The following is a 14884-nucleotide window of genomic DNA, read 5'->3' as shown; positions in this document are numbered from 1 at the left end:
TTTTTGGAAGCCGCCCAGAGTGGCTGGGGAATCCCAGCCAGATGGGCGGGGTAGAAATAAATAAATAAATAAATAAATAAATAAATAAATAAATAAATAAATAAATAAATAAATAAATATAATAATAAATTTGGTTATGGTTGCTTTTGTTGAACTGAGGCTGAGAGAAAAGTGATTTGCCCACCCATGGGGCTTTCCCAGGACAAAATGCTACTGAGAATTCTTGTCCCTTAAATCACCCCCCCACACCGCCACTTTCCCTATTACGCATGCGCGCAAAGCAGCAAGTTTCCTTCCCGCCTGGGCTCGCTCAACCAATGGCGCATGCGCCAGAGCGGATCGTGCACTCTGAGCATGCGCCGCAGCGGGCCCCGCCTGCTCTGCGCCTGCGCGTAGAGCTGCGGCCGCCATTTTGTGCGTAGCGAGAGGAGGCGCGCGCCGCGCCAACTGCCACTTTAATTATTATTTTATTTTGTTGCTGTACTTTAAATATTTCTTTCTGAAGAAAAGCAGTTTTGGGTTTTTTTTTTATAAAAAGAGCCGAGGAGGCAAGTTCCTTCCGATGGCGGCGGAGAACCTGGCCGGCGAAGCGGCGGTTCCCCTCAGCGGAGGCAGCGAGTCGGATGTCTCCTTCGGGTCGACGCGTCGCCTGAGCGACCTGCGGGTGATCGACCTGCGGGCCGAGCTGAAGCGGCGCAGCTTGGACAGCGGCGGCATCAAGAGCGTCCTCCTCGAGCGGCTCAGGAAGGTGAAGAAGCGTCGGGGGGGGGGGAGATTAAAAACGCGCCGGCGTGCAAGAGGTTAAATGCATACTGCGCATGCGCATCCGGTGGCCTTAGCCCTCCCCCTCCCTCCTGTGGATCTGTAGACTCCGAGCAGATAGACGCCCTTTGTTGTTGTTGTTTAGTCATGTCCGCCTCTTCGTGACCCCCTGGACCAGAGCACGCCAGGCACTCCTGTCTTCCACTGCCTCCCGCAGTTTGGTCAAACTCATGCTGGTAGCTTCGAGAACACTGTCCCACCATCTCGTCCTCTGTCATCCCCTTCTCCTTGTGCCCTCCATCTTTCCCAACATCAGGGTCTTTTCCAGGGAGTCTTCTCTTCTCACGAGGTAGCCAAAGTCTTGGAGCCTCAGCTTCACGATCTGTCCTTCCAGTGAGCACTCAGGACTGATTTCCTTCAGAATGGAGAGGTTTGATCTTCTTGCGGTGCATGGGACTCTCATGAGTCTCCTCCAGCACCAGAATTCAAAAGCATCCATTCTCCAGTGATCAGCCTTCTTTATGGTCCAGCTCTCACTTCCATACATCACTACTGGGAAAACCATGGCTTTAACTATACGGACCTTAGTTGGCAAGGTGATGTCTCTGCTTTTTAAGATGCTGTCTAGGTTTGCCATCGCCTTTCTCCCAAGGAGCAGGCGTCTTTTAATTTCGTGACTGCTGTCACCATCTGCACTGATCATGGAGCCCTTTGGGGGCGCGGTATTCCGAGTCCGCTTAGGTATCGATCTCTGGTTGCCTGTAAAAAATCGAGTGCTGACACCCCTGCCCCGAAGAGGCTACAATCTACTGGTATCCGAAGCGCTGTCACGTGGAAGATGACGACGCCAACAACATAGAATAATTATAGTAATTTTATTGTTTATACCCCGGCCATCTGGCTGGGTTTCTCCAGCCACTCTGGGCGGCTTACAGCACATAAAAAGTTGTGAAACATTAGCAAGCTTTATAATTGCTATGATTACTATCCTCCTGCTGCTGTTCCTCCTCCAAAATGGAAGGAGCCGGATGCATGGGTTCAAACGAAAAGAAAGGAGGTTCTCTATTGATTTAATAAAATCTCAAACACCGCCTGCTCGCAAACAAAGAAAACAGCGACTTCAAAGCTGCTTGCAAAGAGATAGAAGCATTAAAAAACCCGATTTTTTTTTCACAGCGTACAAAAAGTGTAAATTCTGAATCGGATCAAAATTACCTTAACTAAACTAAATGTTTAGAAGGTACATTTTGGCAATAAGAGCAGTTTGGCAGTGAGACAAGGGGCCTTGGAAGATGGTAGGCTCCCCCTCCTTTGGAGGTTTTTGTCAGGGGTTCTTGAGCTATGTTTGCTGCCTTCCAAAGGTGTTGCACAGGGGTGTTGCCTTTGGGGCCCTTTCCAACTCTTCAGTCTACGAATCTAAAGCTAGAATCTAAAGGAGAGTGTGTTAGGGAAGGGGCACATGATTCTAGTTACATGCACTTTGGTCTAGTTAAAACAGAGACCAGAAAAGAAGTTCGCAAATCCACAGTTGGACAATTGAGGTCCGGAAAAATCCTATGTGGTGGCAACATAAAAGCAGGGCCTTTTCCCCCATTTTGGCTTGTCATTGTAAGAACTCTGGGCTGTGCTCTCACAATATCACTGATTGCACCTGCCAGCTCTGCCCATCGTCCCAAACCCACGATGTGGAAATGTTTCAAGCTTTATTTCTACAGCTTTTGTGGTCTGTGTTGGTTTTGAAACAGGACATAGTTACGGGCCGCAGTTTGAGCTTAAGATGGCTCATAATGGCAGCAGTATTGTGATGCGAACCTATCGTAAAAAAAGACAAAGCCCTCCCTGCATGGTTTCACTGAAGCTCATGAAATGTTATATTTAATAGTGTGTGTTGTAGCAACGTAAATACACATACATATTTGTGTGTATTTATACATACGCATAAATAGAAGGAAAAGTGATAAAAACAGAAGTCAACAGGCAATGAAATGCAGAAAGTATAGTATGTAGAGCTTAGTGCATTTTTTCTGTACATTTGTGTGTGTGTATAATGCAAAGGTACATTCTGATAAGTGACAGTTAACAGAACAGCAGTAATTTGTGACAGCTAATAATAATAATGATAATAATAACAATAATAATTTTATTATTTATACCCCAGCTACCTTGCTGAGTTTTCCCAGCCACTCTGGGTGGCTCCCGACAGAGGACTAAAAACAGAATAAAACTTCAAATATTAAATACTTCCCTAAACAGGGCTGCCATCAGATGTCTTCTAAAAGTTGGATAGTTGTTTATTTTCTTGATATGTGACAGGAGGGCGTTCCACAGGGCGGGCGCCACTACTGAAAAGGCCCTCTGCTGGTTTCCTGTAACCTCACTTTTCGCAGGGAGGGAACCGCCAGAAGGCCTTTGGAGCTGGACCTCAGCTGGACCGGGCTGAACGATGGGGGTGGAGACGCTCCTTTGGGTATACTGGGCCGAGGCCATTTAGGGCTTTAAATGTCAGCACTTTGAATTGTGCTTGGAAACGTACTGGGAGCCAATGTACTCTTTTGGGACCGGTGTTATATGGACTCAATGGCCACTCCCAGTCATCAGTCTTGCTGCCACATTCTGGATTAGTTGCAGTTTTTTGGGTCACCTTCAAAGGTAGCCCCATGCAGAGCGCATTGCAGTAATCCAAGCAGGAGATAACTAGAGCATGCACCACTCTGGTGAGACAGTCTGCGGGCAGGTAGGGTCTCAGCCTGCGTACCAGATGGAGCTGGTAGACAGCTGCCCTGGACACAGAACTTACCTGCACCTCCATGGACAGCAGTGAGTCCAAAATGACTCCCAGGCTGCGCACCTGGTCCTTCAGGGGCACAGTTACCCTATTCATAACCAGAGAGTCCCCCACACTTGTTCACCCCTGTACCCCCAAAACAGTACTTCTGTCTTGTCAGGATTCCGCCTCAATCTGTTAGCTGTCATCCATCCTCCAACCGCCTCCAGGCACTCACACAGGACCTTCACTGGTCCTGATTTGAAAAAGAGGTAGAGCTGGGTATCATCCGCATACTGATGAATGGACAGCCCGAACCCCCTGATGATCTCTCCCACCGGCTTCATATAGATGTTGAAAAGCATGGGGGAGAGGACAGGACCCTCATCCCCCAACACCACTTTCTGAACACGGCCCAGGAGGAAGGAGCGGAACCACTGTATAACAGTGCCCCCAACTCCTTCCTCTAGATCACGGGTGTCAAACACAAGGCTCGCGGGCCGAATCCAGCCCGCCAGACCTCGTCATGTGGCCTATGTAGCCGCCGGCCACCAGCCTTCACCTTTTATTCTCGCTTTTTTTTTTTGACACAAGAAAGCCGCCTCTTCAGCGCATGCGCGGCAGCCTACAAGCCAGAGAACGTCTGCCCTCTAGCGGCGCCAGCCGTTCTACACAGGAAACCTCCACTTGCTTTTATATTGAGTGCATGCCATCCTGTGATGTGACAGATCCAATGGCTGCCTAAACCCTTCTCTCCTGTACTGTAAGTCCTACAGATACAACCGGCCCTTTGAGGGTGACCAAACTGCTGATGCGGCCCCTGATGAATTTGAGTTTGACACCCCTGCTCTAGATGGTCCAGAAGGATATCATGGTTGATGGTATCAAAGGCCGCTGAGAAATCCAGCAGAACTAGAAAACAGCTTTCACCTTTGTCGCTAGCCCGCCGGAGAGCTAATCATTCCTGCTTCAAAATCTTGCAGTGTAGTTACTTTGTCCAGAGAAGGGCCATGGGATTGTCCTGAAGAGTGAGTTGTAAGTAAATGCTTAACCCTATGTTCTTTTAACAGGCTGTTGAGGAGGAGGGGGGAGACCCTGAAGAGATTCCAGTGGTGACAGAAATAACCACAAAGAAGACGCCCAAGAGGAACAGCAAAGGTATGCCGGGGAATAGGGGAGGAGTTCTGCTTGCATGTGTAGGGTTAGCTTGCCTATAGCTGTGCCTCCCCCAAAATGCTGAGAAAGAGCATTTGCTTAAGACAGAGTGTCTGGACAAATCACAGAGTTGTGCTCAAGAATTCCTATATCAAGCACTCAGTCACCCTCCCCTTCCCCTTTAGTCTGAAGCAGCATTGAAATATGTTTACTGCTTCATTTGCTGTATGTATTCAGTTTATGACCTGCCTAATCTATACCTTCTAGGCAACTTACACCAAAACAAATGAAAATGCCAAACGGCATCTTTAGCCGAAACTAAAAAAACATAAACAAAACCCAGATTTTTGCAGATACATTGATTTTTCTGGTGGGTTTTTCCTTTTCCTATTGGGGCAATGCATTTATTTAATTATTACTCATTTACGCCATTTAGATATCACCCTTTAGCCTAAAAGGCTGCTGATATGGAGCAGGCTGATCATCATTAACAAGTGGGTCAGGACCCGCTGCTGTGTTGCGGCCTGATCTAGGTCGGGTGGCAGCAATAGCACACTTTGCCGTGCATACAGCAAAGCATTTAGCAACGGATCTCCAAATGGATGTTTGGGTTGTAGTGAAAAATGGCAAAGGGTATTGGGGTAGATATTGCATTGACCCATCTTGACAACATTGTGGGCCTTATTTATTTGTGAAATTTATACTCCACTTTTCCTCCAAGGAGCTTGAGGTGGCATACATAAAGGTAAAGGGACCCCTGACCGTTAGGTCCAATCGCGACCGACTCTGGGGTTGCGGTGCTCATCTTGCTTTATTGGCCGAGGGAGCCAGTGTTTGTCCACAGACAGCTTCCGGGTCATGTGGCCAGCATGATTAAGCCGCTTCTGGCGAACCAGAGCAGCGCATGGAAACGCCGTTTACCTTCCCGCCAGAGCAGTACCTATTTATCTACTTGCACTTTGATGTGCTTTCGAACTGCTAGGTTGGCAGGAGCAGGGACCGAGCAATGGGAGCTCATTCCATCGCGGGGATACGAATCGCCGACCTTTTGATCGGAAAGTCCTAGGCTCTGTGGTTTAACCCACAGCACCACCCGCATCCCTTGGTGGCATACATACTTTACTCCATTTTTATCATCAAAACCAACCTGGCTCAGAGTGAATGATTGGCTGAAGGCCACCCTGTTTGCTTCGTTGCTGATCGGGAATTTGACCCCTGGTCTCCAAATCCCAAGTCCAGCATTTACCTTTAACCTAGTCCATCATTCTTTAATCATTACACTGCCCTGGATTTCTGCTTAGATCCAGAGTTGTTAGTGAGGACTAGGCCTTAGTTTAACCTGATTCTATTTACATTTTTCATTTGCATTGCAGAATGGGCCCTGAATAAAGATTATTCTGTCTGTCTGTCTGTCTGTATGTATGCATGCATGCATGCATGCATGCGTTTTAATAACCCTTATCTTACTAGGGCGTAGACCAGAGGAAGAGGGAGTTGAAGACAACGGGCTTGAAGATGACTCTGGAGATGGGCAGGTACAACTAGCCTTGCAGCTGCACATTAATAGTTCTTCCTTGGAGTCCCGACAGCAATTATATATGCGGCCTTTTTCTCTTTTCACAGGAGGATATTGAAGCAAGTTTGGATAATTTGCAGGATATTGACATGATGGATATAAATTTGTTAGATGAAGCTGAAATAGATAACGGCAGTGGTGTAGATGACTGTGCTGATAGTAGACTTGGCTCCTCCTCTGAGTCTGATAGTAAAGAAAATGCTGGTGCAGAAAGGAGAGAACTTCCAGAGCAGCTTTCAGGATGTCCTGTAGGTAACATGGAGGCACTTCCACACATGTCAGACATTAAAGAAGAATCGAGAGAAATACCAGTAGCCATGGTATGCATCTCTTTTAAAAAATACATGCCGTCTGAATAATCGCCACAACTTCCATTAATTTTCTTAAAGTGGAAATAATTTGGGTTTGTTTTTTTTAAATATCCCATTTGATTCTTGCCCCCCCTTGTGTTTGTCCAAAGCTGTTGCAATTTTTTTTTTAAACCTATAAGCTTTAAATGCATGCATCATAAACGTTGCAGTAGAAAGATTCCAGAAATAGTTTTTTATTTTTTAAAAAAAATTAGTTATTTCCCCCCCTTCTTTTTCTTTTCACATGCATTTCCATTTGCTCATCTTCCTGTGTGTCTGGAGGCCTTTGCCGAATGCATCCCAGCTCAAGTTTTGCTTGAAGCAGAATGGTTCTGGGCAAGCCGTTTGTTGTCCTTAGAATCAGGACACTTGAATCTATCGAGAATTGATAGCCAGCTTAGCTCCTCTATACTTGTAGTTAACAAAAGAAATCAGGGGTTGTATCCTATGTTTGTTCTACTCCAGAGTAGATCCGGTGAAATGAACGCACATGGCCAGCTTAAATCTTGTTCGTTTAAGTGGGTCTCCTCTTTCCTGAACTTAATTGGATGCAACCCCAGAAGCCCAACGTGTCATTCTGTGCAGATTTAAGCTAGCTTGGGATTTAACCATTGTTAGAAACTGAGATATGGAAGCTCGGAGCTAAATGGCACATGGGCGCAACAACGGAATGTCTAGGCACACTTTTTAATAACAAGAATACAAAGCTGAAAATGAATGAACAGCAGCTAAAATATTCCATTCATTTTTCACATGGTCTAGTCCTTCCCCTGCCCACCCCCCTAATATTCTTAAGAGGATCTCTTCTCCAGTCTTCAGAGAGTAGCTGGAAGTGGGGAGACAGAAAAAGGTCCTCCTATCCTTCTACTCTGCAGTTTTAATCTGAAATCTTATGCACAGTACTGCACCCAGAGCTCAGAAACCGCTCATGCTAATGAAATCCCCTATCGCAAAATGCGCCTAGAACAATGAGAGTTTCGAACACTGGATCTAACGCCAGGCCCGCCAACTTCAAAAGGAATTTGTGAGCGGATTCCAAAGCCAGGTGTTTAGAACTGGGGTGCCAGGGATGATTTCATTTGTGAAGCATCTTAACTTCCCTGAGGTCTTGGGGAAGGGCAAGAGCTAGCTTAGTTCAGGGAGTGCTTGGATTTGGGAGACGCGGGCTTGAATGCTACCTCTGCAAGGGCTTACCTGTGCAAAGGAAACGTGCCGGGGAATCGTTACTTTAGGGTGTATGTGTGTGCATGAAATGCTGAGGCCAGGCCTTAGTATATGTGATCCCCAGTTCAGTTGTGGCAAAACGTGTGCACCTGCCCACACTCTGGAGCACTGATTTTAAAACTTAAAGGTTTATTAGGTCTTATCCTTGTATTTCATAACCACCTGGAGGCCAAGCTGAGCTTCTCTTCCCTCACCAGCCTCACCCTGGGTAGAATAGCATTGTCTCCCGTCCCTTGCAGTTTGGGTTAGCACTGCTAGTGGTTTAGACAAAACCTACCGGGGGTACGTTTAGGTCCTGCTTCTTTAGTGCAACACCGTTTAGTTTAGTTTTTTTTTTTGTGGGTGGAGAGACTAGCGGTCTGCTTCCGTGCTAAGCAACATCCTCTTACTGTGTATATAACAGGTGACTTAGAGAGGAGGTAAGAGGGAGGAATCTGAAGGCATGATGTGCCCTGGAATATGGGAACTCAGTAAGCTGCCTCATATTGAGTCAGTCCTTTGACCCATCTAGCTCAGAATTGCCTGCACTGACTGGCAGCTGCTCCCTAGAGTGTCCTTGCTCAACTTGGAGTTGCCTGGGATTGAACCTGGAACGCTCTACTGCTCAGCTATGGCCCTTCCCTATTAACCCCATTAAAACCATTAACCATCGCAGCAACATCACTCTCAAAGAATTTGCTGTCATTTTTCATCGTTGTTGTTGTTTTAAATTCCCCCAGTTTCGTTTACCACTGTTCTCAAAGAGGTAGAAAATATTATTTAACTACCAGCTGGTTTGGGGGGATGAGGTTGCAACTAAAGGGCTGTTGGAGGGCGGTCTCCCTATTTCCAATTCATTCTTGGTTTTCAGTGAAGAAACTGTGGTGTTTCAGGAAGTTTGACGCTGTTCTTCACTACTTATAGGTGGAAGGCGAAGAGGCCAGAAACACCTCTGATTTGGTGCCCTCTGATTTTACAGACGTGAAGGTAACTTTTTTCTTTCCTCTCTGTGTGTGTCTAGATCGATAGATGTAGAATAGACGGAGAATAGATATATCGAAAGAAAGAGCCATACATTCTGGTGGCAGCAAATAGGTAGGGTGGGATTCATTCAGCTAAAGAACTATGGTTCATTGGGTTAAAAACAATTGCGGTAGCTCTTTGCCTTTGCTCCTCAGCCATCATTGTGGCATTGAGATTATGGGCTGTACCCGAAGCTTGCCTGACTCAGACTAGGCTCCCTGAAGGTGATAGGCAGGACTAACTTGGGTTACATTAATTTAAATGAATCTACATAGTTTCAGACAACCCAGAGATGGGACAAAGCATAGAGATGGTTCATGCTAGCCGCCGAGTCACTGCTGGGGAAGGTGTTATGCTGTTGCGGCAGATTTTGCGTCGCGTTGACTTTTCATCTTGCCGTACAATGGAGTCTTGTAACTTTTGCTTGTTTCCACCCTTCCCCTGTTTATTATTTTAATAGGAGCTCGAAGAATTTCCCTTGGAATCAGGTACTGATACTTAAAAACAAAACAAAACACCTTGCTCTCCCTGGCCCTTAACCTTCCACATAGATTTTGCACACAAATCCCTTTAGTTACTCTTTTTAGGTTTTATTCCACTAGTATCTGTGGTTCACTTATTCGTAACTGGCGCAAAGTCCAGATCACACACACACACCAAAAAAAGGGAGAAAAAGCCACAGAGATTGGAAATCTGGTCATATCACCAGATCTGCAACAGCATCCTATTATTAATATGGCCCAAGACCAATCTTTCAAGACAGCAGTTTGCTTTTAAATCCCTTAATTGGGGAGTACACTGAGCTTAATGAGCAATTCCTGTGTGCAGAGCAGATCTTGTGATATTACCCAGTGCCTTGGTTCTGTAACTTTTGACTAGAGTCAGCAAAGGCAGGGACCCAAATTGCAAAGTGGATTCTTGGAAAGACGGAAGATGGGTCGGTCATGGAAATTCCCATCACTTGCTTTTCTGGACTATGAATGTCTTCTCATTCCCACCTGAAGTTGTTATTGGTGTTCACGTACGGACTGGTCTCCTTGAAAGAATTTCAGTAGAATAAATAAATAAAATCCGGGAGTTGAACTGTCTGAAAGAGAATCCGTGCGGTCTTTATAAGCATCATGGACTTTCAAAGCTCATTTCTGGGGAGAGAAAAAAATGTGGAAAAACGGAAAGCAGCACAACCGCGTGAAGACAAATGAGGAGCAAGCTGGGAACGCCGCACATAAAGGTTTTTCTTCCTTCTCTCTTTTCAGGCGTTGCCTTGATAGCCATGTAAGACTGAAGTTAGTGTTAGGCATTTGAATGTGGTATACCCAAGGGGTTTTCCAATCTCTGTGTAGCCTTAGCCGTTCTCTCAGTGTTAAGTCTGGCAGCCATGCCCGTTCCGCATTTGTCTTTGCTGTGTTTCCCTGGTGATTAAACCTTGTGCCATTCTATTCCTGTTAAATCCATAGAAAATGAGAAAATGCTCGACATTTTGGGTGACACTTGTAAATCTGAGCCCCTTAAAGAAGAAACTCCCGAAGCAGAGCAGGCACAGGAAGAGAATATCTCGTTGCCGGTCAAACAGGAAGCCCAGGAAGAGGAAGACGCACTTGCCACTGCCGTCGCTCAGTTGGACGAAGAGCTTTTAGATACGGACAGCCAGTCAGGCCAGGCTGCGGCCAAGAGCGAGGAGGATGAAGCGAAGCACTTAGTGGTAGCGAAAGGGGAGCCGAGCGAAGAGACAGTAGAGGAAGCTAACCTGGACTCTGACTCTTTAGCGGTAGAGAGCAGGTGTGGTGGTGGTGGAGGAGGAGAAGGAGAAGGAAGTGGTGAGAGTAGCAAAGCAGCCCAAACTCTGGAAGCCAGTAGTGAGGAAACTGCGGAGAAGGACGCAGGTTTCCAGGTGGTTAGCCAAGATGCCGAGAAGATGGAAGCCAAGGCTAATTGTGAGGAAGAGTCCTCTGCCCAAGAGGGTGGTGATCAGAACACGAGGTTTGTTTTTTCTCCGTTTTAGACCAGATGCTCTCTTTTTTTCTTCCCCGTTGGTCGTTTATGAATGCAAATGCGCTGTGAATTCCTCCAAAGGGGCCCTGTTGCAAGGCCCTTAACCTGATGATAGCTTGTTCCAAATAAAAATCTTTTCCTTTTTTTTTTAGTTGTCCTTGCGCACCTTTTTTTGTAGAGCGTGGTTCGCTATGTTCTCCCCCTCCCCAGCCCATTTCTCATTAAGCATTTATTTTATTTCTCAGTTTTGCAAGTTGACCTTTGTCCACTCTAAGTGGTAGCTCTGTTTCATCACCTCTGACCCTCCTTGTTGAGTTCTTAAAGATACCCCTTAAAAAGGGTTAATTCCTTTCACGTTATTTTCCTGGTAGGTATCTGATCATAGCAGACACAGCCTTGCGTGATCTTTTTCTCATGGCCTCATTCTTGTTGAGTAAAGTTCTTTGTTTCCCCCCCTGTCTTTAGCTCTAATAAGGATGCAGAGGCTAAAGGTGTTTCAAAGGATGAGAAAGGTAAGCTGTAACAACGATTCTTTGCTGTCGTCATTCATAGTTATCCTCAAATCCTACTTGCAGGTAGCGACCAGAATCCAACTAAGCTCTGAATCGACCCGTTGACATTAACGGATCTAAATGAATTTCCATTAATTTCAGCAGGTCTACTTCCAAGTGTGACCAAGTGGGACACTAAGTTTCTCTGGAAGAGTAATTTGGGTAATATTAAATGGTCTTGAATGTAATTTCTAATTTGAATCGGCGCTTCTACCAAATGGGTGGAAGATAATGGGACATTCCCCTGCTATATGAAGCTCACTCTCACACACATAGACAGTAAAAAAGGAGAAGAAGATTGTTTCTAAAATATAAATGCCTACAAAGTTCTCCAATCCTCTTTGCACGTAGTGGGTAGTATCACTAAGCTATACATGGAATAGACACATTGAAAGCTAGCCATATCCATGGGTCTAATGCGAGTATGACATGATACGCTGAAATTAAGGGGGGGGTATGTCAAGTTTGCCTAAACCAGTAGTGTGATTTAAGGCCCTGCTGTGAGCTTGATTTGGGCCCCCAAGGAAAAAAAAAAGATTTTGAGAAAAGTGACCTCAAAAAGTGAACTTGATGAAAAACAATGGCATTCTTCCCCCCCCCCCCAACCAAACGAAATAAGGTATCTTTGGCATTGTCCTTAGTCATTCCTGTGATGCTTCGTTATGCTCTTCGTCTTTCTAGCCCTTCTTGTCTACTCCATAAGTCTTCAGCTGATGCTCGTCCAACATTCTTAGCTATAGTTGCTTCTGCCCAAACAAGCACTTTTTAACATTTTCAGCCCCTGTGGAGAGAAACGCATTAAAACACCACATGGGTTTGAAAAAATTGGTTTTTGGACTACAACTCCCATCGGCTGCATGGCCATATATTGGCGCCGATGGAAGTCATAGTTCAAGCACATCTTGATATAGTATTGTTGAAGTTAGATCAGAATCCCTCATGAGCTCTCAGGTGGGCCGGAACCAAAGAAAACTTCCAAGTCTGTCTGCTTCTGCGATGCTATCTTCCTCTCTTTTTGGATGTAGATATTTACCATTTCTCTCCTCTCCCCCCTTCCAACTTAGGTCGGGCTGGTGGTAGTTCTGGCAGAAATCTGTGGGTTAGTGGTCTTTCCTCTTCCACCAGAGCTACAGATCTGAAGAACCTATTTAGCAAATATGGAAAGGTAAGCATTTCCCAGAAACAAAGAAGGCTGAAAGTATTGAGCTCGGTAGTCTTTTATTCAAGTTGTCCTTTTGTACATGCCAGGGTGAGCGTCTTTCGTCTTCCCTCCCTTCCACTGCCCCTACCCTTCTTGGATTTAACCCATATCACTAAAAACCAACCCAAATAAATAGCTCTGGAACATAAAGAGGCTGGGCTTCCTTCAGGCTGGAAGCTGCAACTAGTTATGAAGAAACCATTCTAAGCTGAAAACACCTATTCGCTTTGTAACGGGTTTTCATTCACCTTGCATCTGCAAATGATCAATCTGTCAAGTGTATGTCGGCAGTAAACAAACACTGGCGTCAGTGAAGTTAGCTCCTTCTTCCAAGAAACCAAAACAGCACAGGTCTATCAGTGTATTATTCATGCATCAATTATATTGATGATCACATTGGCTACATTACATTGATTTCCTGCAAAGGGGTGGGGCGAGACTTGCATTACCCCGCTCCAGCACACCTGCACTCTTTCATTCAAATGTAAATGTGAAGAAAATTGTAATTTGTCTCTTAATGATGTCTGACTTAATCATGAAACATTTTGCCAGAAATATTTGGTGCTGAATGGCACCCCAAACTGTTTCTGCAATACATAGTCTTTATTGTTGTATACAGTAATAATACAGTGGAACCTTGGTTCTCGAATGTCTCCATTGACAGACAATTCGGAACCCGAATGCCGGAAACCGTTTGAACCGAGGCATGTTTCTCCATTTTATCAATGTATTTTGCCGGCCGCCCTTTGTTCTTCGGTTTTTGAAGGTTTCGGAAGTCGAATGGTCTTCTGGAATGGATTACGTTTGAAAACTGAGGTTCCACTGTATGAGACATTTAGGAACTAACCCCCTAAACAGAGAGCACTGTTGACAGACAAAGAAAGGGGGGGGGGGATTGGGAAACTCCAGCTTCTTGAAATTATGGTTTATTCGAGGCCCCAGCCCTATGGTAAGTTTAGGAGGCATTAATCCAGTTGCTGGCAGCTGGCAGAAACTTGCTTCTACTATTGCAGTGCAGTGGTAACTTGGGTTACAAACACCTTGGGTTACAAACACTTTGGGTTTCAAACTCCACTAACCAGAAGTAGTACCTCGGGTTAAGAACTTTACCTCAGGATGAGAACAGAAATCGTGTGCTGGCAGCAGCGGGAGGCCCCATTAGCTAAAGTGGTACCTCAGGTTAAGAACGATTTTAGGTTAGGAGCGGACCTCCTGAACGAATTAAGTTCGTAACTGTACAGTGGTACCTCGGGTTAAGTACTTGCCGTATTTTTTGCACCATAACACTCACTTTTTTCCTCCTAAAAAGTAAGGGGAAATGTCTGTGCGTGTTATGGAGGGAATGCCTACGAGTGGCATGCCTACGGATTTTCCTCCTCTAAAAACTACATGCGTGTTATGGTCGGGTTGTGTTATAGAGTGAAAAATACGGTATATAGAGTGAAAAATACGGTAATTCGTTCCGGAGGTCCGTACTTAACCTGAAACTGTTCTTAACCTGAAGCACCACTTTAGCTAATTGGGCCTCCCGCTGCTGCTGCGCCCCCGCTGCACGATTTCTGTTCTCAACCTGAAGCAAAGTTCTTAACCTGAAGCACTATTTCTGGGTTAGCGGAGTATGTAACCTGAAGCGTATGTAACCTGAAGCGTATGTAACCTGAGGTACCACTGTACCTTGGTACTCAAACGACTTGGCTCCCGAACAAATCAGCTCCCGAACACTGCACACCTGGAAGTGAGTGTCCTGGGTTTGTGAACGTTTTTCGGAAGCCGAACGTCCGGCGCGGCTTCTGCGGCTTCCAATTGAGTACGGGAAGCTCCTGCAGCCAATCGGAAGCCGCGCCTTGGTTTTCGAACCGTTTCGGGAGTTGAATGGACTCCTGGAACGGATTCCCCCCCCCCCCGGTAATTTTGCTTCCTCCGGCATTGCTGTGCCAGAGTTGCCCATGCTCCTTTGCTTCCTGTCTCTCTGGCAGGTGGTGGGTGCAAAAGTGGTGACCAATGCCCGCAGTCCCGGTGCTCGCTGTTACGGCTTTGTCACCATGTCTTCATCCGAGGAAGCGACTAAATGCATCAACCATCTGCATCGGACAGAACTGCATGGGAAAATGATTTCTGTTGAAAAAGTGAGTTCTTTTTGCTACCCACGAGAAATGTGACCGAAAACAGCCCACTCCTTCGTGGTAAACTTTACCCTGAAATGTACACACAGGTGCCATGGTGAGAATGCTTGTTATTCACAAATTCAGTTATCTGAACGTAAAGAATTATGCCCAAACCTCACAATTCAGATATCCGAACAGCCAG

General features: G+C 45.8%; 1 protein-coding gene across 3 annotated transcripts in view; it reads left to right on the top strand.

Moving 5' to 3' along the window:
- Positions 1–415: 415 nt before the first annotated feature.
- Positions 416–14884, top strand: part of LOC309522755 (scaffold attachment factor B2-like) — a 36248-nt gene continuing 21779 nt past the window's right edge. Inside the window, exons 1-10 of one of the 3 annotated variants that reach the window (XM_082206295.1) lie at positions 416–748; positions 4597–4684; positions 6152–6216; positions 6305–6505; positions 8735–8797; positions 9294–9321; positions 10291–10813; positions 11291–11337; positions 12441–12541; positions 14554–14703. In XM_082206295.1, coding sequence (XP_082062421.1) covers positions 563–748; positions 4597–4684; positions 6152–6216; positions 6305–6505; positions 8735–8797; positions 9294–9321; positions 10291–10813; positions 11291–11337; positions 12441–12541; positions 14554–14703 — 1452 coding nt within the window. In that variant the 5' untranslated portion in view covers positions 416–562. Of the gene's footprint in view, positions 749–4596; positions 4685–6151; positions 6217–6304; positions 6578–8734; positions 8798–9293; positions 9322–10290; positions 10814–11290; positions 11338–12440; positions 12542–14553; positions 14704–14884 lie in introns of all 3 variants that reach the window. The other 2 variants (XM_082206294.1, XM_082206296.1) reach the window with 2 other exon arrangements.

This window comes from Podarcis vaucheri, assembly GCF_965113315.1.
Source record: "Podarcis vaucheri genome assembly, chromosome: 18".
In the NCBI taxonomy this organism is placed as follows: Eukaryota; Metazoa; Chordata; class Lepidosauria; order Squamata; family Lacertidae; genus Podarcis; species Podarcis vaucheri.
This window is presented reverse-complemented; position numbering and strand designations above follow the sequence as displayed.